Source organism: Suricata suricatta, chromosome 1 (assembly GCF_006229205.1).
Source record: "Suricata suricatta isolate VVHF042 chromosome 1, meerkat_22Aug2017_6uvM2_HiC, whole genome shotgun sequence".
Taxonomy (NCBI): Eukaryota; Metazoa; Chordata; class Mammalia; order Carnivora; family Herpestidae; genus Suricata; species Suricata suricatta.
In genome coordinates, this window is record NC_043700.1 from 24,597,532 (window position 1) to 24,620,976 (window position 23,445).

The following is a 23,445-nucleotide window of genomic DNA, read 5'->3' on the forward strand; positions in this document are numbered from 1 at the left end:
GTAACATGTTCCACTTACCAAAATATTCATACATAAAGGGTACTATCACAAGGCATAAACTGCACTCATGTGGGGGGAAAAAGGTGTGTTCCTGGGTATCTAAGGAGATCATTTTAATCAGAACTTATTTTTTTTAAGTTTTAATGATGTATAATTTACATATAATAAAACTCATTAAGTTTAGAATTTGATGGCTTTTGGCAAATGTATCCACTCTTGTCGTCTCCGCCACGGTCATGGTGTGGAATGATTCTATCACCCAAAAAAGGTCGCTTGGAGTACATTTCGCCCCCCGCCCCCAACTAGCTCTATCGCTGTAGCATTCTGCCTTTTCCACGGTTTCTTATAAATGGATTCATACAGGATGTACTTTTTTGTGTTTGGCTCCCTTCACTTAGCACAATGGTTTTGAGATTCATCTATATTGTTTTATTAGTAACCCACTTCTTTTTATTGCTAAGTAACACCCCCAAATGTGTTTACTCATTCACCAAACAAGCTGTTTCCAATATTCGGCCATAATGAAAAAAGCTGTTATGAACATTTGCATATAAATCTTTTTAATTTTTTAATGGTTTATTTATTTTTGAGAGAGAGAGGGAGACAGCATTAGCAGGGGAGGGTCAGAGAGAGAGGGAGACACAGAATCTGAAGGAAGATAGGCTCCAGGCTCTGAGCCAGCTTCAGCACAGAGCCTGACGTGGGGCTCGAACCCAAAAACCGTGAGATCATGACCTGAGCCGAAGTCGGCCGCTCAACTGACTGAGCCACCCAGGCGCCCTTAAATCTTTTTTAAAATAAAGATTTTCATTTCTATGGAGTGAATGCTCAGTTACGAAGTTGCTGTGTTGTATGGTTAAACACTGCTGAAAGCATGCCTTTAGCTATTCCTAAGATAGCAAAACAAAAACCAAAAGTCAGGGGTTCCTAAAATGGCATAAAAATAAAAGGAGGTACATATGTACTTTACACAAATCACATAGAAAAAAATTTTTTTAAATAACTTATGTCTCTCCTCTTTTAAAACTAATTTAATCCCAGGATTTTATTTTATTTTTTGAATTTTTTTTAAAGTTTATTTATTTAGAGGGAGTGCATAAAGCACGTGCAAAAGTATGGGAGGGGCAGAGAAAGAGGGAGAGAGAGAGAGAACTTAAGGCAGGCTCCACACTATCAGCACAGAGCCCGATGTGGGGCTCAAACTCACAAACCATGAGATCATGACGTGAAGTGAAATCAGATACTTAACCGACTGAGCCATCCAGGTGCCCCTAACCCCAGGATTTTAAAAGCAATCCAAACTATTACTACATGAGAATGAGCTAATAGTAATTCAAAAACTATGAGTTACTGCACTTTTTCAGTTAACAGGTTAAAAGTCCAGGCCTCCGATGATCTCTCTAGAAGAAAAGAGAGTAACTTCCTTTATTCCCAACATACCTTTCCCGCCAGTAAGTGGATTTCTCCATGGCCCGCTCAGCTGGACTCTCTCCTCTGAACTCCTGTGGCTCTGTCTAGATCTGCTGCAGTTGTAGATAAAAGCCTATCTCCCTTTCCAGACCAAGGTCCTAAAGGACATCTCTTAGGGGGATTCCTGCTGGATTTTCCCGATGCCCTGACATTGCACATTGCAAATGAATAAATATACTGACGAATGTCTACCCACATGTTAACCCTAGCTAGATGTTATCTTGTCTGTCTACACTGCATGAGCGCTATGCAGTATCTTTTAGTTCATGATGTAGAAAATAGAGTTCAATCAGTTTTCTTGCAAGGAGTTTTTAAAATTTAGTTTTAAGCTAAAACCATAATTAACCACTGGAAAGACCAGCCCCAACAGTTTTCAACGGACTGTAAAATGCAAATGACTAATATGTCGGAACCAGCCCTCCATAGATGTGAACTACAAGGGGTGACCAGAGGCTTTGCCTCAATGGGGAGCCACATTCAGAGGTTTGCTTCGCATCATCCCTACAAGTGATCATCTTAGGGGTGAGGAGGCAGCTCCCCAACCCTTTCTAATCGATTCCAGGTGGGCCAGGCACGACACCGGTGTCTGGGAGGCTCCGCCTTCATAAGGCAGACAACCACTCTCGCTCCAGGAAGACATGATAAATAACTAAAATCAGCAATGTTACACCTGGCTTCCATTTCTAGGCATCATTGCTTCATGACTGAAATTTAAATAGTACCTTCGATAATCTTCTCAGTTCCTAACGAAATCTTTGCTTTCTTTAGGGCGGACGGGGAGAAAAACCACAGTCTAATTCTCGGCTATGTTTCATGGTTTTTCATCCTCTCTAATGGCATCTAGAGTAGAGAGAAAATTAGTGGGAGGACAGCCCATGGGCGTGTTCTTAATGATTTATTCCATCTTGTTGTATTTATTATTTGGTTAAAAGGCAGCAAAGGCCCAACCTGCTCTTACACTGAGCATAGAGATCTTGGTGGGGCCCATTGCTCTGATGAGTTTAAAAGAGGGCACAAAGAGGGGCGCCTGGGTGGCGCAGTCGGTTAAGCCTCTGATTCTTGATTTCAGGTCAGGTCATGATCTCCCAGTCTGTGGGTTTGCACTGATGGCGTGGAGCCTGCTTGGGATTCTCTCTCTCCCTCTCTCTCTGCCCCTCCCATGGGTGCTCTCTCTCAAAATAAATAAGCATGCCACATTTTCCTTATAAAAATAAATAAATAATAAGTAAAAAAGGGCATGGCGGGGAAGAAGAAGAGGGCAAGAAGAGAGCCGCTTTAGCAGCTCAGCGGACCCAGAAGGCGTGTGCCCGCTCTGTGCTCTGCCATCAGCCAGCCCACAGCTGTCAACACCAGGGCCTTCTCCTCCCCCTCTCCCCAAATCCCACCCTAGGGCAGACCAATTGGATAAGGAATCAACAACAAAGCACCGACAAAAACAATAACAGAAGAGAATGGCAAAAGATGATCATCCTGTACCAAACAGATCTTGGTCATATGTTTGCTTTGACCTCTTCTTTGACATGCACCACGCTTAAAATAAGCGAGGACAAAAGATGATTCGTTATGCGCAGCCATAAAGAACCCTGGGGCACACTGCATACATAATTCATGATGCAAAGCAGGCTGCCGTCAGCCCCATTTATCCTTTTGATATTTTTAAGTGGCTAGATAGTTGTAAAGTCTCTTACTCCTACACAATCCTTGCAAATTCAAGAACAAATGGGGAACTTCAGTTTTCTGTAAATGGCATTACTTAGGGTCCGAAGACCGTAACTCTTCTTGGAGTCACTCGGTCTCCATCACAGGAGGGTGGCTAAACGACCCTAATAAGCCAATTAAGTCAGCGAGCAGCATGTATCAGTCCTGTTGAAATTAACCTCATCAAATCACTTCTGCTCTCTGTTTTACAAACAAATGGCCCAGTGTGGTTCAAACTGATTCCATCCCATTCACCACCCAAATCGTAGGGACATGCTTTCCACCTCACACACGGGCAACAGAAGCCCAGAAAGGTTACTTGGCGTACCCGGGAACTCAAAGCCAGGCAGAGAGGCCCAAGACTCCACCTCATTAACATCCTGGACTATTCCCTTCACTCCCAAGGACCGACATCACTTACTGTTACTAGATTTACCTCAGAGTGCTCCCCCCAATGCCTTTCTTACTCCATTCAAGCCCATCTTCCATGCTGCCCTAAGTGACTTTACAAAAGGAGAACTTGACACGTTCCCATTTAGCCCCTCCAACATTTCTCTCTCACCCCAAGGATGGGAAAAATCATCAAATCAAATAAAAATAGCTTTATATTGAGCTGCCAAGAATCCTGCCAAGAATTTTAGCTAATCGGGTAGACAGGTTAAGAAACATTAACATGGCGGGCACCTGGGTGGCTCCGGCGGTTAAGCATCTGACTCTGGCTTAGGGCCTGATCTCAAGGTTTGTAATTCGAGTCCCGATTGGGTAAGCTTGAGCCCTGTTTCCAGTGAGCCCTGCTTTTCCCTCCCTCCTCCTTCTCTCTCGGTCTGTCTCTCTGCCCCTCATTCATGCCGTCTTTCTCTCTCAAATACAAAAAAACGATTTAAGAAAATATTTACATGGCACGTAGACTATTAAGTAAAAAATCTGGCTCCAATAATTTGTCTGACCTTCCCCCCTCCACCCCTACTCTATGACACACCAATGGCCTTGGGGGGGGGGTAAATCCCCTAGCACCATCTCTGCCCAGTTGGAGCCTGTCCTCACACATCTGCCGCCCTCCTCCCCGCTCCAGGGAGCTCCCTCCTTCCCCCACCCCAGCCCTCTTTGGCCCTAGGGACCTGAATGCCCTTACTACGCAGCACTGCAAGTCAGTGCATACAGTGTATACTGTTTGTCTGCTTTGCCCGGACTGCAGCTGCCTGGGATCAGGGCCTTCCTCATCTCCAACTCCCCAGCACCTGCCCAGAGCAGGTGATGATCAGAGACAGCCAGGTGACGTTTCTCATCCAGCACTACACAGTTGAACAATCATGCTTTTTCCATATTATTCCATTGGTCATTCAACAAACCACCCGTTTTTGGCAGGTGGAAAGCTAGCATTTTCCTGAAAGGCGGTAAGGGTGGTGACAAAGGGCATATTTTCTGGAGGAGGAGAGCACGGGCCCTGGCACATACAGTGTATACCTGGCTAAGTTACTCAGCCGCCCTAGGCCTCAGTGTTCCCACCATAAACAGGGATCGTGTGCTAACATTTATTAAGCACTTACTGTATGGCAAGAGGCTGTGAGAGCAGGAGCAAATGCTAAGGAAAGGTTAGGATTAGTTCTCCTCATGTTCTCAGGGAGAAACTGAGGCTCAGGCAGCTTCCCAGGGGTCCAGGTACCTATACTCCCTAATCCACCGGCTTTGAAAAATGAAAGATGTAAGGCCTCTCCCTCTGATGCTGCCATAGCATAATGCAAGGAAGCTGCCTGGCAGTATTCATCTCTAGCTATAGCTAATGGGACCCTTGTCCTACGTCACCTTCCACAGAATGCTATGGAGGCTCCTTGGGGTGAAGACCTGTCCCATTACAGAAATGAGCTACATTGTGGGGATGGGGAGGAGAGAGAGGTGGGGGCCTATTCCTACTTTAGGTAGCGCACACCTAGGTTCCAAGCATTATATTATCCATGTGACGTGTGTGTCTGCATCCTTGGGAGGCGACAGAGTGTGTGTTTATGCATGGATGTGAACAAAGCCACCGACACACACCAGATTCTTCAAAAGCAAATATTTGTCTACAGCTGAAGAACCAGGATTCTTTTCTAACAAAGAACAATGTGCCCCATCCTAACTCCTGATTCTTCCTCCTGGTTTGCAGTGGGCTCTGCATTCAATGCAAACCCCCCATGAATGAAAGTGTCTCGGATGACAAAGGACACAGTAAATCGGAAGACCTGCGGTCTGTGCACGGGGAGCACCGCACGGGGAGCACCTCGGGCCAGGTAAGCGGCAGCTCAGCAGGTCTGGAACCGGTCACCTGGTTGTTGTTTTGGTTTTCCCTTATTTGTCTCAGCACGAGAATATAATACCCTGGTAATCAACACAATCCAATCATCCCTGCTCTTTGGGGAAAAGTTTTCAATGCCCCTCTCCCCGGTGTCACACAGATGACGCTCGAAAGCATGAACCATTTTCAAGAAGTAGCTGAGAGGCTAACACAGATCTGATCAGCTCCGTCTGCCTGCAGTAAAGCCTCGCCCAACAGCCTGCAAGCCAAATTCTCAAAATGACCAAAGAGAAAATAAGTGGATTTTCCTTTTCTCTGTGCCAAAGGAAAGAGAAAAAAAAAAAGATGGAAACAAGGTAGTAATCGGGGAGAATGCACAGTATGTTACGTGGTAACCAGAGGGCACACATATGTTTTTCTTGGGGCAGGGGAGAGCCATGCGTAGTCACAGAGGCTTTGATAAAAGAAAGAAGCTCAAAAGAACACCTGCCCCCATCTAGAGAAGGCTGGGCCGCTCACCAGCCATCTGGGGGTCAGCATTACTAGCAACAGGGACAGATGCAGCCTACAGGGGCTCTGCAACCCAGTTTTTGTTACTGTACCCTGGGCACAGAATGGCCCAGCTCTCAGCGGACCACTGAGCTGTTCAGGCATTACGGTGGTCTTCTGGAAAATTCGGATCTCTCTTTTCTGTTCTTCCCCATGCAATTCACGAGCAATACGCCCACAGCAATGTCAGGCCGCTGTGCAGCCAAGGTAGGTCCAGAGCATCCCAGCAAATACATATTTTTAATAAGATGCTTAGGAAAATGCGGCAGGCATACTCTACCCCACACCATCTGCACGGACTTGGACAGTTAGTATGAGAATTTTAAAGACCAAACCCTTCAATGAACCCTTTTAAAAATTTTCTGTCTCTAAGAAAATGATTGGCAGTTTTGTTGGCTTTAAACAAAATAGACAAGTATCTTTTAGATATAAAAGCAACCCAAACAGGATTGAATTCTTTACTGTTTTCACAAGTCAAACACATGTTAGTGTGCTGGGCTTGTCCCTTTTTTTTTTTTTTTTGAGAGTGTGTGTGACCAGAGGGAGAGGGACTTAGGAGGAGAGACAGACAGACAGAGAGAGAGAGAGAAAGAGAGAGAATCTTAAGCAGGCTCTATCCATAGCGGGAGGTCCAACACAGGGCTTGAACCCACGACCCTGGGATCACGACCTGTGCCAAAACCAAGAGATAGACACTTAACCAACTGAGCCACCCCAGTCACCCCAGCCATTCTTTACTCACTACACACACAGAAAAGTGAACAGTTCAGATCATCTCTTAACGTTTGAACCCCTACTGGGACCAGGATAAAACACCTGCTGTGCATAACCACCAAGCTGAGGTCTAGAAAATACAATGTTATGGAACTCCAGGACTAGTTATAGGACAGAAATGAAAACTGTCCCACGGGCACAGGCAGATTTTTCTTTAGGTGACAGTTGGGGCAGAAAGGAGAAGCAATGCTTTCTGGGGAGCCTGGGTGAAGCATCGGACTCTTGATCTCAGCTCAGGTCATGATCTCATGGTTCATGAGTTCAAGCCCTGTATCAGGCTTTGCACTGACAGCATGGAGCCTGCTTGGGATTCTCGGTCTCCCTCTCTCTCTGCCCCCTCCTATTCACACATGCGCTTGCGTTCTTTCTCTCAAAAATAAATAAATAGATTTTAAAAAAAGAAAAAAGGAGAAGTAATGTTTTGTGTTAATGAGCTACAGTTTGTTATCAATTATCTTTTATTAATTTCTCACATGGACACAGCATTAGCCTTGCCACCACTATCTAATTTTGCCCAGTGGCAAATTTATTGGTAGACATGTAAGGTTTGTCAGTATTGCTATGTCTGATCATGACATCACATTAAAATGGGTGAATTAGGGCTTCCTGGCTGGCCCAGACCATGGAGCAGGAGACTCTGGGTCTCAGACTTGTAAGTTCGAGCCTCATGTTGCATGTAGAGATTACTTAAGAAATAAAATCTTAAAAATAACAAAATGGACAAGTAATGCCATGAAATGCATAATAGTCTTGAAAACAGTGGTATTCTAATAGGCATCACAAAAGCCAATTAAGAAGATTACCTTTATTTTAAATCATGAAGTTAAACTTTTATAGCTCCCGAGCCCCTTTTTATTTTTTTTCCCCAAGCCCCTTTTTGAGGCCCACCATTCTGACTCAAGAGATTCATCTTGTTCTAAATTGTATCTCAACAGCCTTCTGAGCACAGAGCTGGATTACCAACACTGAAGGAAATAAAATGGAGTATTCCTCAAAATTCTGGAAATGGTAACATTTATTTAACATAAGATTTATAAAAGCAACCTTGAAAGACTCCAAGGATTTTCAATATAGGACTAACCAAATAGGACATCATTGGTAGAATATGACTGATATGCAGACATACAAGAAGTCTGTAACCACTCGTATGAGAACATTTCCAAAATACATTTTTAGGTGGCCAAATGCAGGTGCAAAACAATGAGTGTAGCATTCTCTTTTTCAGGTTAAAAAAATGCAGGGTGCCTGAATGACTCAGTGGGTTAAAGGCCAACTGGCTCAGGTCATGATTTCACGGTGTGTTGAGTTCAAGCCCTGAATTGGGCTCTCTGCTGTCAGCACAGAGCTTGCTTTAGATCCTCTGTCCCCCTCTTTCTCTGCCCTCCCCCGATTTGCTCTCTCTCTCAAAAATAACCATTTTTTAAAAACAACATTAACTATATATATATATATATATATACACACACACACATATGCAAACATATGCTGTCTTTTCCTTGGAAGAATTCACAAATAACATTTTACAGAGAAGAAAGAAAACTCGGAGTTAGGGTTCTAAGGGATGGGATTCTGCCTTTGAACATAACATCCATATACGGATATTAGTTTTTTACTGTCAGTAGAGGTTATATGGGTGGAGATATTATGGCTCTCTGTGTGAATCCTTCTGTTGTTACTTCTTTGTACTTAGGAAAATAATAATGGCATTATACTTGATCATGAGGAAGTGATTAAGACATCGTACTGAATAAAATTTAAAACATTAGAAGTTTTTTAAACTTGAAAGGGCAAACATGCTAGAAAATAAATACCTTGTGAGTGATAACAAAAGGTTATTATATTTAATATTTATAAAGAGTTCATGTAAGTGAAGCCTGTGAATATAAGAAATAAGAAATCACTATGTTAAAATCAGAAAAAGAAAAATACCATGAGATGATGCTGAAAGATATTATTAAACAATTCGTAAAAGAAGCAACACAATTAGGCAACATTCATAGAGGAAAACATTCATATTCATGAATTAAAAGTTTAAACCATCAATGAGATACTGTCTTCCATCAAATGTTAGTGTATTTTTAAGATGGTACCCAATACTGAGGAAGTACAGTAAAATCAATCTGGTGTCCTCAGCAGGTATGAGAATGAACTGTGGCCCCTTGGGGAAAGCAGTGTGACATGTATCGGACCTTAGACATTCCTCGCCTTTGACTCAGTGATTCCACCTTGAGGATTACTGCCCAAATAAGAAAGAGCTTTTATAAAGAAATACAGTCATCAGAGGATTACTCAAAATACAGTCATCAGAGAATTACTCATAACAACAAAAACTTGAAACAACTTAAGAGTCCAATGGTTAAATAAACAAAGGTAAAAATCTCCTTGATGTACTATTATGCAAGCATTTATAATTATTGTGTAGATACCAATAATATGAAGCCATATTCACGATGGCTTCCTTAGGTTAAAGAAACATTATTTAAATTACTTACACAATGTGATTATAGCTACGTATTTTAATAAATTTTAAATTAAGTGCAGGAAAACTGGGGCACCTGGGTGGCTCAGTCAGCAGCTAAGGTCATGATCTCATGGTTGGTGAGATTGGCCGGAATTGAGCGCTGCGCTGACAGCAAGGGGCTTGCCTGGGATTCTCTCTCTCCCTCTCTCTGCCCCTCCTCAGATCTCAAGATGCTTGGGCATGGCACTCTCTTAAATAAATAAACTTAAAAAAAAAAAAAAGGAAAGAAGGGGGACTAAAAAGAGAGTAACTTGTGTTAAGTAATTATTTTAGGTATCAGTCACGATATCTAATATTTTCTCCTTTTCTCTTCAGATTTGTTTTAATGAAGGGGGGAAGCATGTTCAAAAGAGCATAAGGTGTTTATGAACAGAGATCGCACTATGCTTACACGCCTTCCACAAAAAAAAAAAAAGAATTTCATCCATAGCTAATGAGATTTCCAAATATATGTTTAGTCCTGTGCTTTCTAGGATAAGTGTAGTAACAGCAGCAGCAGCTAACATCTACTGAGCTCTTGCCATTCGCCAGGCATTGTTCTAGTAACATCTGACGTGTACTAGCCCAATCTCAGGACCGCCCAGTGGCACGGAGGCAATGACGATGCCGCCATCACGCAGCTAACCAGCATTGCAGGCTTCCCTTTTAAAATCCCACAGGAAACTCCAGGTACTTCAAATCAAATATAAAGTAAATATGAACAAAATGTAAAGCAAACATTTAAAATATCTCGCACTTCCTAAGATTCCAATTAAAATGTAACAGAGTACATTTCTGATCAATGAAGAGGCCAGGGAAAGACAAAGTTGAAGGATCACAACAAAAGACGAGAGAAAACACTGTCAGAGTGTGGGGAATGTGTCCAAACAAATTAAATGCATGAAATACGGTATTCCACTACTGCAAAGTTAACTAAAAAAATAGTATCTTCAGAGTGTAGGGAATGGTGTCCAAACAAATGAAATGTGTGAAATACAGTATTCCATTACTGCAAAATTAATTAAAAAAAAAAAAAAAACAGTATTTTCAGTCTGTGGTGTCCCAAAAAATCACAAAGGTAAGATACTGAAATTCAGTCCACAATCAAAAGCTAATTGTGTTACAGCCCAATTCGCCTCTATTGCAGGATCTGTTACGGTTAAGATTCAGAGGAAGGAAAATCGATGTTCTCAGATACATTCCCAGGGATTATGGAGGCAGGCGGCCATCTGGCTGTTAGAATAACCAACTCCGGTTCTCAGACCTGGAGAAAGGAACCAGGCGTGGGTCTCCAGGACAGGTGCTCTGTCGGCCCAGTAGCAACTTGATGCCAAGTCTGAACAAATCATTCGAAATGACCCTGCCATCCTCCAGCCATAAAGCTCTTCAGTAGTCTCAGCACAGCCCCGCCTGATGGAACAGAGCCGGGCTACGATGATGCTTCCAAAAATCCGATGTGTGGGCCAGCCATGGTCACCGGCAAACTTCTCATCGGTTCATATGCGACTTAAATAAAGAAGCCTCTTCCTAAATAAGACTACTAAGTGCTTTTGTGCACACCCACCCACCCTCAGGCATGGCACCCTGATCTCTCTGTATCACCCCCCACCCCCAACTTTTTAAATCCCATTCTAATTTGAAATCCCTCCCTCCACTCCCTCATGTGGTCAACTGGAAATCACCCTTTAATGCTCAGCTGCACGGTGTCCTTTGGGGAATCCTTCTCTGAGACCCCACTCTCCCCAGCACCTCACTGTGACTTCCAATGATCTCCACATGGGCGGGTCTCGTGCATTAGCAGACCCCACAGGTCCAGCACTCAGTGCTACAGGATGGGACATCCAGGGAAGAGGGGAGGGGTGGGGGTGCGGTGCATGTTGGAAGGCAGTGGGTAGCCTAACCCTAGGACCAGAGCAGGACAGTAGGAGCAGAGGGCCAGGGCTGAGGCCCCAGAGTCCTCCCACTCCAGGGCAGTCACTAACTGTCTCAGCCTCGATTTCTCTACCTGCACATGAGGACGAGGAGAACACCTACCCCTCAGGGTTGCTGGGAGGATGAGATGAGGTCACCCATAAGAAGCACTTAGCACTCTCTCCAGAACAGATGGGAAACTCGAGTGGACCTGCCTCTCACAGTCTTCCAACCTCGTATCCTTAGAAAGCCTGGCGTGATGATTACCACATTGATAACCTTTGTGGCATGAAAAATAAAAATCTTACTGAAACAACAGAAAAGTTGCTACGTCAAATAACAGTCCCTGGGAGAAATATCATTTTTCTGGGGCACCTGGGTGGCTCAGTGGTTTAAGGGTCTGACTTTGGCTGAGGTCATGATCTCGCTGTTGGTGGGTTCAAGTCCCGCATCAGGCTCTGTGCTGACAGCTCAGGGCCTGAAGCCTGCTTCTGGTTCTGTGTCTCCCTCTCTTTCTGCCCCTCCCTTGCCTGTGCTCTCTCTCTCTCTCAAAAACAAACATTAAAAAAAATTTTATATGTAAAAAAGAAATTTTTTTATTTTGTTATTTTCTCTATTACTGTTTTTTAAAACTCTCTTTAAAAAAACAAAAGAAAAACAGTAAAAAAAAAAAAGGTTTGCTCTACTACCCCTAAATTCACTACTACTGTAACCATACACCAACACAAGTACTTCATTTTAAAGGTGAGGATGATCTAAGAAAATTAACTCTTTAATTCTCTCAACATTTAATATGCTGAGAACAGAAACCCACCTCAACAAAGCGTCCTTCAACAAAGAAACATATAAGTATCAGTCATATATTTTTACTGTCACAGCAGCTGATTTAATTTGCACCGTCTTCAGAGTCGGTGTTCATAAATCTTTGGTGTCAGAAATGACTGATCACTTCAAGGCCTCTCAAAAGGAAGCAAATCCATAAATGACTGCAAAGGTCCCTGATGAGGAGCCATTAATCCCCCTCAAAAAAGCAGATTCGTTTTCAAAGTTTTTAGAAAGCATCGGGTACAATGCAATTTCCTTTTTCGGCATCCTCTTGAGATCTGCCTGAGGTTCCTTGCAAACAAATGATCCGATCTGAAAATCAACTGAAGAGAATGGCTTCGGCATTACTTTCCACCTACTCATCATTGTCAAGCAAATTCAAAGTATAGCCATTTTTTTTCTCAGTACGATCACATTTTTCTTCTGGAAAAATCAAAAGCCAGGTTCCTTTTTTTTTTTTTCAGTAATTATTCAAATGGGCACATGAATTTCTCCATATGTAGTCCGATTCCCTATATAAGAGAATCAAAAATTACACTAACTGGGGCACCTGGAGGGCTCAGTCGGTTAAACATCTGACTCTTGATTTCAGCTCAGGTCATGATCCTGCGGTTTGTGAGTTTTAGCCCCAAGTTGGGCTCCACGCTTGACAGTGTGGAGCCTGCTTGGGATTCACTCTCTCCCTCTCTCTATCCCTCCCCAACTCTGTCTCTCTGTCTCTGCCTCTGTCTCTGTCTCAAAATAAATAAACTTTAAAAAATATATATGTGTATATATATATATATACATATGCACATATATATATCTCAACCCAACCCCAACTCAGCTCCCCGATGGCCTAGGCCATATACTTTTTTATTCTCCTCCAACTCCTATCAGTACAGACTTCCATATACAGCAGGTCCTCAAGTGATTAATGACAGAATCCGGCTAATAAACTTACAGTACACTTGGCTGTCTAATCTGGTGATAACCTAATTTTGTTTCCATGCCACTCCATCTCCTTAACTCATATCTGCCCGTGGTTTTACCAATCATTCCAGAGCTCTACTCAACATTTCTGGAGAGAAACAGCACCGCACAGAAGACTGTGATCACACAGTACTTAGCGATGCTTCTCTTCCAGTGTTCTTCATTGTCAGACCCCCAATAATCACAAATGCCACAGGACAGACCGAAGGACCCAAGAGCTACTTTCTTCCTCTCACTGCCGCAAAGTAAGAAGATCCCGGCTGCAACCATGTCACATGGTCATCAACGCAGCATCTCAAAGCCCGGCCTACAAAGCCCTACTCTCCTCAAGTTGTGTCTTAGAAGCAAAGTTGCTACAAGAAGGAAGCAAGAGACCTCACCTGCTCCTTGCTCCAAGAAGCACTTGACTTCCTACATGGGGCCCTGACAATGTGAATGCACTAGGTGCCATGGAATTGTTCACATAACAAGAGTTAATTTCATGTTATGTGCATTTTTGTTTAATATTTACCTTTGAGAGAGAACAAACACGAGCAGGGGACGGGCACACAGAGGGAGCCAGAGGACCCGAAGCAGGCTCTGCCCCAACTGCAGAGAGCCCAACGCAGGGCTCTAACTCCGGAACCTTCCTTCTCCTTTTGTACTCTTTGTCTTCTGTAAATATAAGGCTGAGGAAAACATGGATGCTTTCGGGTTTTCACCAATTGACTCTTTAAAAGAAACAAAGCATCCGAATGCTCAGCTAAGAGATCACGTCAAGAAAGGAAAAATGAGAAAATGTTTTCAAGCGTTTAGTGCCAAAAATAAAACTAACTGAAGGTGTTTCCTCCACCCTCTCCACACACAAGCCAGAGGAGTTGTGATCCACACGGAAACGTATCTGCATTGATTATCGCCAAAGACCCCTCCGCCTTCCAGGAACTCAAACCCGCAACCCTAACCCTAAACAGAAGAAGCAACAGCCGGTGAAGAAGGCCAACACTCGTAAAAACCACGGAAATCATCTTCCTTCCTGGACCAGCACCACACCTGCACGCGCCTCACCTTCACTCTGTCTAGAGGACAATGCCAAGGGGAGGGTTGGGGGCTAGTCAGAAGGAGCGAGTTATGGAACCGCCCGCTTGGGGGCGGGCAGAGCTCACTGACTCCAGGGAAGCACATGTGAGATCAGGTGTCAGAGGGCTTTCTGAGGCCGGCACTTCATCCACCTTGACCTCCCAGTAAGCTGCTCCCATGCCCACCCCTCCCCCATTTCTGTAAGAGCAAGGAGGCAGGCACAGAGGTGCTGGAAACATCGCATGGGAAAATTATACACATTTGCCTTAAAATACACACTTTAAGACAAAGAACATCATAAACAACCCAAAAAGGCACTGTGCCAAAGACTCGATTATGAAATGCTAGAGTTTCTTGAGTTCTTTAAAAATAATCAGTCTCTACTGAACCCCTTCACCCATCTCAGCCAGGCGCCAGGCGCTGTCCAGGAGTGCTGTGACATCGAGGCGCTCAGAGGCACAGAGCTGTAGAGTCACACGGCCACGCCTCACATGGGAGAGAGAGTCTTCATGGGAAATGCATCATCACATGTGTCCTGGGGTTGTCTGGGGTGCCTGCGGAGGGCTCTGGGTTCCACCGGCCGCCCGGGCATGAGAAACCAGCTGAGGATCAGGGGACAGTGTCTTCCATGCTAGAGCCGCACCAGGGAATGCAGGCCGGACGGAGCCTCCCCATCCCAACCCACTGCAGTGAAGGCGGCCAGCCCCCAGAGCAAGGTCAACCCGACAACCCCCTGGGAACTGGTTTTGCAGTCAGAGCGGCTGAACCAGCTGAACCAGCGGGGCCCCGGCTGGGCCTGCCCCGAGCTGACCCTCCTGGGGTGCTTCCCTCAGAGCCTAGAAGCACAAGGCACCCTCCTCTCCATCCCGGGGCCACCGGGCTGCAAAGCCACAGGAGCCAAGGGAGGGCCAGAGACGAGGCCAGCACCCGTCCTGGCTTTGTAACAACAGCATCCTAATAGATGGATGCCCAGGTCTTCAATCAAAACAGGCTCCCCAGGAGAGAAGCAAGGTGAATGGAGAAAGCTGCCAGAGACGTTCACCCCAATATCAGCCTGCACCCCACCTTCCTGGAGTACAGCAGAAGTCCCCTCCCCCGCTTCTCCACAGGCACAGAGAACAACTGTTTTCCTCATCCCCAATATGACTCTTTACGTGTTAAAATGAAGTAAATGACTAAGAACAAAAATAAGACGTTTACCGGGGAGTAAGATGAGCAGACAGCGGAGTACGATATAAAACATCTGCTCGTGAATAAAAAACACTTTCTCTGAGGAAATTCTAAACTACTTGTGCAGAGATGGGCCTGAGACTGTCTTCCAGAGTTTAAAGAAGAGGCACCTCATACTTAAAATAATCCGAATACTCCAAAGGCCTTTCTCAAGTCTTTGAATTCTATTATTCATGGTGGTATTTCTTTCTCCCACTGCATGACGAAGGTTTTGATTTTTACATGAAACAAAGCCCGCGAGAGTTCAAAGAAGACTGTTCACAAAATAAAAGAGGCATCAATGTTAATAAAGCTAAACTAAAAAGATATTTAATAACCTTTATGAAATTAAAAACAATGACTAATTCAATCCAACTAGGTCACACTCAGATTCCAGTCACCCTAAAACTGAGTTATAATAAGGCAAGAATTCTCCTTTGCTTCAGTGGTCAAAATGAAGGGCCCATTCAAGGGAGAGACCAGTAAGACAGACACAATGGAAACACCAGAGGGATGTTTGTGGGGCAGCCAAGGGAAGTTGGGACACAGGACAAAGCAAGATGACCGCTACTACGGGGCCTCCTGGGAATTTGACAGAGTACGTGAATCACAAAGGGAAAAAAAAGTATTTCTCTCAAAAGACCGAACAATCATTCAGCAAACATCTGAGAGGCTCTTACAAAAGCCACAAAGACTCAGGCGGGTCTCCTGCTCAGAGGAGGCAAGGGGACAACCTAATCAAAGAGATCTCATGACACGCTGAAACACCAGCAGAGCGAGGCAGGATATGCCAATGCCTCAGAGGTACACAGTGTGCAAGAAACAGAACACGCCACAGGGCGCTCAGGAGATGGAGAAAGGCATCGAGTCACTGACTGAATGAGAGAGACCAAATATGAAGATGACCAGGTGCGAAGTCTGTCTCCTGCTTTGGGCTGCTTCCTAATTATTCCTACAAGTGACCTTCAATGATCTGCAGAATAGGATATTTAGTGAACGGTCACATTCAAACCAAGTTCAACTCACGAAGACCCACTCTTCCAATTTAAATGCACACCTCGTTCACTCAACCACTTCCCTGGAACTAGAGTCTTGCCCAGACCTAGATCCTAGCATCCACATCTTACTGGAGGTGCCACGCATCATCCAATCTCAGGAGTAGCCAGTGCTTCTGGTTTGGGAGGCATGTTCGTAGCAAAGAACAAAAGCATGAATAAATATTCCACAAGAAGAGATGTAACTCTAGGACAAGAACATCCCTCCAAGTCCCGACGATGAACCTGGCTGCCCAATGCTGACAGTGGGTACTGAAAGCAGGCAAACACATAACCACACACGTGGGCTCTATCTAACCTCTTATGAGTTTCCAAAAACATCTCCTGTCACTCAATGCTTTTGTCTTTTTGTTTTAATTTTTTTTAATGTTTATTTATTTTTGAGGGAGGGAGAAAGACAGAACATGAGCAGAGGAAGGGCAGAGAGAGAGGGAGACACAGAATCCAAAGGCGGCTCCAGGCTCTGAGCTGTCAGCACAGAGCCTGATGCGGGGCTCCAACTCATGAACTGCGAGATCATGACTTGAGCTGAAGTCAGATGCTCAACCTACTGAGCCACCCAGGTGCCCCAATGTTTCATCTTAAATAAGATAAATAGGTAATCTCTTTAACAACATGAATCGATCTTTTTTCACTAGAACTTTTATTTTATTTTACTTTTTAAAATTTTTTTATGCTTTTTAAATTTATTTTTGAGAGACAGAGAGAGACAGCGCAAGCAGGGGAGGCTCAGAGAGAGAGGGAGACACAGAATCTGAAACAGTCTCCAGGCTCTGAGCTAGCTGCCAGCACAGAGCCCAACACAGGGCTCGAACCCACAAACCATGATATCATGACCTGAGCCGAAGCTGGATGTTTACCGACTGAGCCACGCAGGTGCCCCTCACTAGAACTTTTAAAACCAAGTGGTTGTTGGCTGAGGATTTTCCAAAACATCACATTTATTTTGTAAACTAAAATCAGAAAAGAGAAATCCAGCATTATAACTCTCTAGGTCAACAACATGGTGCAGCTGAGGCCAGAAAATGCAATCCCCTATTGACACTGACCAGGGCCCAAACAGGCTTCCCCCTTTCCCTGCCAAAGTACACTTGAAGAGATAGTAGTGCAACTTTACATTTCTTCTGTATAAAATCAAGAGAGACAATAATTTGCTACCTTTTTTTATTTTAATGTCCCAAGGTTGAAAAAATTAAAAATCCTGTTTTTCACCACTGAAAAAAATAAATGAATTTCTTCCCCCATTTAACTTCACTTTGATGGGTCTCAAATTCCTGATAGATTTTTGATCATGTGATTTGTATTTAAAAGTACTGATTTTAAAATTAATAACATAAAATTGCCTCACACACTCACAAGTGGTCCACAAAACATTCCTCTTCAATATCACACCATCCTATCTAAAGTTATTAAGACTTTACAGGGAAATTTGACACTTTAATTCAATGTAAAACTAAGTAACAAATTGTTTCACCTTCCCTAGAATGCAAATGACTTCTTAAAGAGACACAAGGGGCTACTAGTAGATTCAAAAATTTTGGCTGAGTTAAAATATATTTTAATAAAACCAAGGGACTCAAACATATTTTTAACTCTATTCCCTACTAAATGAGCACCCAACATTTAAATTCTGTTCCTACATGACCTTCTAGTTGCTTATTATTTCAGCTCTTCCCAAGTCTTTCAGAATTGTTAAATACTATCCAATGTTAGCTGTCACAGAAAAATCTGAAAGAGGAAAATGTGTTTCTTCCTGTCTTCTATTTATTTAGTGAGGTGTATTTAACATACAGTATTAGTTTCAGGTAAACAATGTAACAATTCAGTATTTGTGTGCATTGCAAAATGATCACCACAGTAAGTCTAGTTAACATCTGTCACGATCCAGTTACTTCTCTGTCTTCTTAATGTCATGAATGTACTATAATCATCTTTTTCTAGTACTCTATGCCCTTGGCTACTTTTCAAAGAAACACAATCCTAAACAAAGCAAAAAAGATTAACCTGGTTCTCAGACCACATATAAGCCAGACATGCATAATCTCTATTATGAAAATAACTAATGATTAACCCTTACTCAATATAAAAGATCATTTGACAATTTTTCAACCACGTATTTGTTTTTTACGTTGAGAAAATCATCGTTTCCTTACGGCCTACATCACAAACCAGGTGTGCCTCCTTTGAAAAGACAGGCAAAACAATAGCAAGAGAAAGGGCTCTCTGTAGCACTATACATTGTGCGAGCTTGCTTATGGAATGCATGACTGTTTAAAATAAAAAATGAAGATCTGCAGTTAGGGGGAAAAAATTCTGGCCTCATGGTATACTCCTCAAAGTTCCTGAAATTCCCCTGCCCAGATCTTCACTGGTCCACTAACCTGTGTCTTTCCCTTTGTTGATAGTAACAGATTTATTAGTGCACCATCTTTGGGTGATGAATCAGCTTTAGGCAGCTCTTTCAAAAAGCTACTCTGTGACTATGTAACTCTTCTTAACCACTTTCTCCAATCTAGTAACACAATAGAGAAGTGTTTGCTTTCATGGGTAAGGTACAAAGGCAAATATAAAACAAACTGAAGAGTCACAGACAATGACATGACACCAGATAATCATTCAGAATGGACAGCTCAATTGACTGGTAACTGAATACGGTGGCTTTTTTTTTTTCTGGCTAAAGAATTAAACTCAGCCTAGAACTAGGGCAGCAGGAAAAGGTTACCTTTGGAAATATTGGTATCCAATTGCTTCCTGACACCATTAGGAGCTGCATTCAGACTAGGACAAAGATCGGGGTAGCATGCAGTCTTCCATTTCATCGCTGCTCAGTGTACCCTGGGGGGTGGGGACTGAGGGGAGAAATGGCCATGATGCTATCGTTGGGCTTGTCCTTAGGACACTCGGAAGGCTGTTAACCATGCCTGCTCCCCAAACTGGAAGTTGTTTAAAGAATGCTCCGGTGTGGAAAATGGACACATTCCCAACTAAAGACTAGGGTATCAATTAACTAGGCTCAAAAAAATCCCACTCCACTAGTCCTGGAATTCTCCCACTCACCTATCATGCTTTAAAAAAAAGTAAAACAGCAGGGCACCTGGGGGCTCAGTCAGTTAAGCGTCCGACTTCGGCTCAGGTCATGATCTCATGGTTCATGGGTTTGAGTCCCATGTCTGGCTCAGTGCTGACAGCTCGGAGCCTGGAGCCTCCTTTGGATTCTGTCTCTCTCTCTCTCTCTGCCCCTCCCCTACTCTTTCTCTCTGTGTCTCAAAACTAAACATTTAAAAAAAAATTTTTTTAACAAATAATTAAAACAGAAAAAAAAAGTCTGTTGCAAAACATTCCCCAAAAGAGAAAAAGAAAAAACAAACAAAAACATAAGACTCTTGTCAGCCTTTTGTCCCTTCCATCTCTTACAAAGTATTTCCAAAAAGCTTAACACTGAGCAAAAGCCAAACGTTGAGAGTGCTCTAAAGCCCGAAATTGACAGGAAATACCCAAGGAAACTCCGCTCAGAGATTTCAGTAATCTATCTTCCACGTCTTAGAGTGTGCTGGCTAACAGTGATCCCAGGACTTAGTCACGCCTTACAGACCGAAATTTTTGTCTTTACTCAACCATCATTCACCCGGTTGACAAACCATTCTTCTCTAGAATTTCCTAGGAAAAGTGAGCAATAACTTTTCCTTTATGATTATGCTGAAGTTAAACAAAAGCTGAGGACAATGACCACTCAAGCCAAGAGCACCCCTTAGAGATGTCTCTAAAATGCACAATCACCCAGTGCTCAACAAGAGGCTATGTAGCTTCTGTTCAACCACCTGAAATTCCTTCCAGGGAAGGCAGGCTAAATGGGGAAAGGGGAAGAGGGGACCCAAAATCCAGAAGTGGAACTGGAACACACTTCTGAGGTCAGGGTCTTTTTATTAGGAGAGTATGACACTGGAGACTGTAATTTAGGTTGCTCATGACCTTACTGCCTTTTGCTCGTCCCTAAACCTCCCCTGCATTCACCTGGAAAAACTTTCCAGGTGAATAAATAGTCAATCAAATGAAACACAAGTATCTTCCCAAAAAATGCATCTTAAAACAGTACCACAGAAGAGCCACGTCCCTCACCCTCACCCCACTTACCTGGGAAAGCGTGTGGATTGGGCGACCCTCTCTTAAGGCACTTAGAACAGAGAATGTGCACGGTGTAGTGCAGTCCAGGCCATTCCTGCAGCAGGACATTCAGTTCCTCTACCAAGGGGGTTATGGCTTGCCACGCCGTCCATATATTTGGTAACGACGCATGGCTGGCAATGGACAGAGTGTCTGGCTGCAAGACCCCCTTGGCAGGCCTGTAACTGACCACCACGGGCACCTTCCCTCTATATGCAAAGATCTGAAGTTTACCATCCGACCTGTGTACCACATGGCTGTTGATCTGGACGCTGTAGCGTGCAAACAAGCCGGGGGGGAAGGTGAAGGGAAAACTATATTCGATCTGCAACTGCTCGGCCACGAAAGACTGCCCGGCCAGGTTGGTCCCGTTAATCCAGGCCTCTGCGTGGGGCACGTCATTCTGCACGTAGCACGGGAACTTGTACCAGGCCGTGGACCCATTCAAAGGCTTGCCCTTGGGTTTGTTGAGGCAGTAACAGAGTCCCATCTTCTCCAGCAGCTCCAGCAGCAGCTGCAAGTCCTGCTGGGCCTGGACATGAGGCTTAAGCAGCAAACGGATGACATGGGCTGGCAAGAGCCCGTGGAGCAGAAAGCCCTCCACATAATGATGGAGCTGGGTGGTCCGGTGCAGCTCCTGGCCCGGGGTGGCCGGCGCCATTGGTGGGGAGCTTTCCCCGTCGCCCTCGGCCTCCCCGCTGGTCCCTAGAAGCAGCTTATGCAGCAACAAGGAAGGATCCCTCTGGAAAAAGACATTGAGGATGTCGATGAGGCGGGTGAGGTTGTGGAACACGTGCTCCTTGAGCGCCGGGCTGTCCTCAAAGTAGAGCAGCTTGCCGCTCTCGTGCAGGTAGGACAGGGCGCTCTGCAGCCGGTCCTCGGTCAGACCCGCCTGCAGGCCCAGGCGAGCCGAGTCCCACCAGCTCAGCCACAGCCGCTGCGCCTGGGGTGGCTGGAAGTGCAGTTCCTCCAGCACCTGCCAGGACCGAGGCAGCACTCTGTGTAAATTGGGGAAGATCTCCCTGTGCTCCGCCACCGAGAGCAGTTTGTCCCGAAGGCGCTGTAACTGGCGAGGGTCCCTGCAGCTCACGGGCAACACCGGGGAGAGGATCTGCAGCCGGTGGTTGAGCAGGTACTGGAAGTGGGCCTTGCGCCGCCGGAGGTTCTTGTCGGAGACCCCGTAGTAGGCTGCGTGCGGGCTGGCAGAGCGCAGCTCGAAGTCGCGGGCCAGCGCCTCGTCCACCACGCGGGCCAGCCGGCTCAGCCCGTCCGCGTCGCGCTTCTCCTGCAGGGCGATCTGGCGGTGGATGTCCAGGCACTTCTCCTCCAGCTCCCGCTCCCCGCACAAGTCCGCGTGCGTGCCCACGATGCACACGACGGCGTGCGGCACCCGGGCCCCCACCCGGTGCAGGAAGGAGCCCACGGCGGTGGGAAAGCGGCGCGGCTCGTACGTGGCCAGGTTCACCACCAGCACGTAAAGGGCTCCCGGGGAGAGGAAGAAAGGCTGGATCACCTCGTAACTCTCGTCACCGGCCAAATCGTACACGATGAACCGCAGCCCCCGCGAAGCGTCGGCCGTCCAGCTGGTCACCTCGATGCCTTTGCTCACAGAAGGAGCCGAAGGCGGGTAGCTCTTTTCCTGGTCCCCTCCTCCCAGGTTTTCGTCCACTCTGTCCTCGGTGAGGCAGTGGCGGAGAAGGGTCTTGCCGGCAGCCTTGTGGCCCATGAGGAGCAGCTTGAGGCGCGGCTGCACGGCCGGCTGCGAATGAGCCAGCTCCTTCTGGTAGGCTGCGATGTAGGGGATCCCCTTCATACAGACCTCGTAGGGGGGCTGGATCAGCGGGTTGTCCTTGATCTTCCACAGGCCCACCCTGGAGAGCTGGCCAAAGTTGTCCGGCAGCACTGCGATCTGGTTCCCTTGCAGCACCAGCTCCTCCAGACCGGTCAGCTCCACGATGGAGTCCGGCAGGTAGCGGATCCGGTTGTTATCCAGCCAGAGGGTGAGAAGCCGGCCCAGGCCCGAGATGAGCGACGGCACGGAGGTGAGCTGGTTGCGACTTAGGTAGAGCTCCTCCAGCCCGGCCAGCGGCAGCAAGGCGGCCGGGAACTCCTCAAAGAGGTTGGAGGAGAGGTTGAGCATTTTGAGGCGCTGCAGGCGGCTGAACTGGGCGGGCAGAGCCTGCAGTCCGTTGTTGTCCAGCATGAGGCTCTCCAGGCTGGCCAGCTCGCAGAAGCCGCTGGGCAGGGTGCCAAGCTCGGCCCCGCTCAGCCAGAGGATCTTGAGGGCACGCAGGGCACTGATATCCTCAGGCAGGCCCTGCAGCCGGTTGCTGGACACGTCTAGCTCCTCCAGGGCCGCCAGCTGCAGGAGCTGCCGCGGGAAAGCGGTGAGCTGGTTGTGGTCCACGTCGAGGGTGCGCAGGCGGAAGAGGCAGGAGAGGGAGTCGGGCAGGTGCGCCAGCCGGTTAAAGCTGACATCCAGCTCCTCCAGGTGGGCCAGGGCGCCCAGCTGGGCCGGCAGGGCGGGCAGCTGGTTGTGGCTGAGGTTGAGCTTGCGCAGCTCCCGCAGGGCGCTCACCACCTCCGCGCCCAGGGCGCTCAGCCGGTTGTGGCTCACGTCCAGCTCGGTGAGGTGGTGGCCCAACTCCGCCACGGCTGGAGGCAGCCGGGCGAAGCGGTTCCTGCGCAGGACCAGGACGCGCAGGCTGCCCAGCGCCGAGCCCAGCCCGTCGGGCACCTCCTCCAGGCCGTTGTTCCCCAGGTTCAGCACCTCAATGTCGCCGAGGTTGGCCGGCAGCACGAGCTGCGGGGCGTCGGGGGAGTCGAGCGGCTCGGCGCCGGCCCCCGGGCAGCCCCCGGCCGCGCTGAGGGTGAGCTGGCGCAGGTTGCTCCGCAGCTTCCTGGCGCGCAGGGCGGCGTCCCGCCACAGCCTCACCGTCTTCAGGTTCCCACTGTCCTTCCCAGCCATGGCGGGGCCCCGGGCCGACACCCTC

At 46.2% G+C, this 23,445-nt stretch overlaps 1 protein-coding gene across 3 annotated transcripts in view; it reads right to left on the reverse strand.

The window, feature by feature from the left end:
- Positions 1-23,439, reverse strand: part of MFHAS1 (malignant fibrous histiocytoma amplified sequence 1) — an 89,973-nt gene extending 66,534 nt beyond the window's left edge. For all 3 annotated transcript variants that reach the window (XM_029935377.1, XM_029935386.1, XM_029935396.1), the window contains exon 1: positions 20,423-23,439. In XM_029935377.1, coding sequence (XP_029791237.1) covers positions 20,423-23,420 — 2,998 coding nt within the window. In that variant the 5' untranslated portion in view covers positions 23,421-23,439. The remainder of the gene's footprint in view (positions 1-20,422) is intronic.
- Between the last annotated feature and the right edge of the window lie 6 nt (positions 23,440-23,445).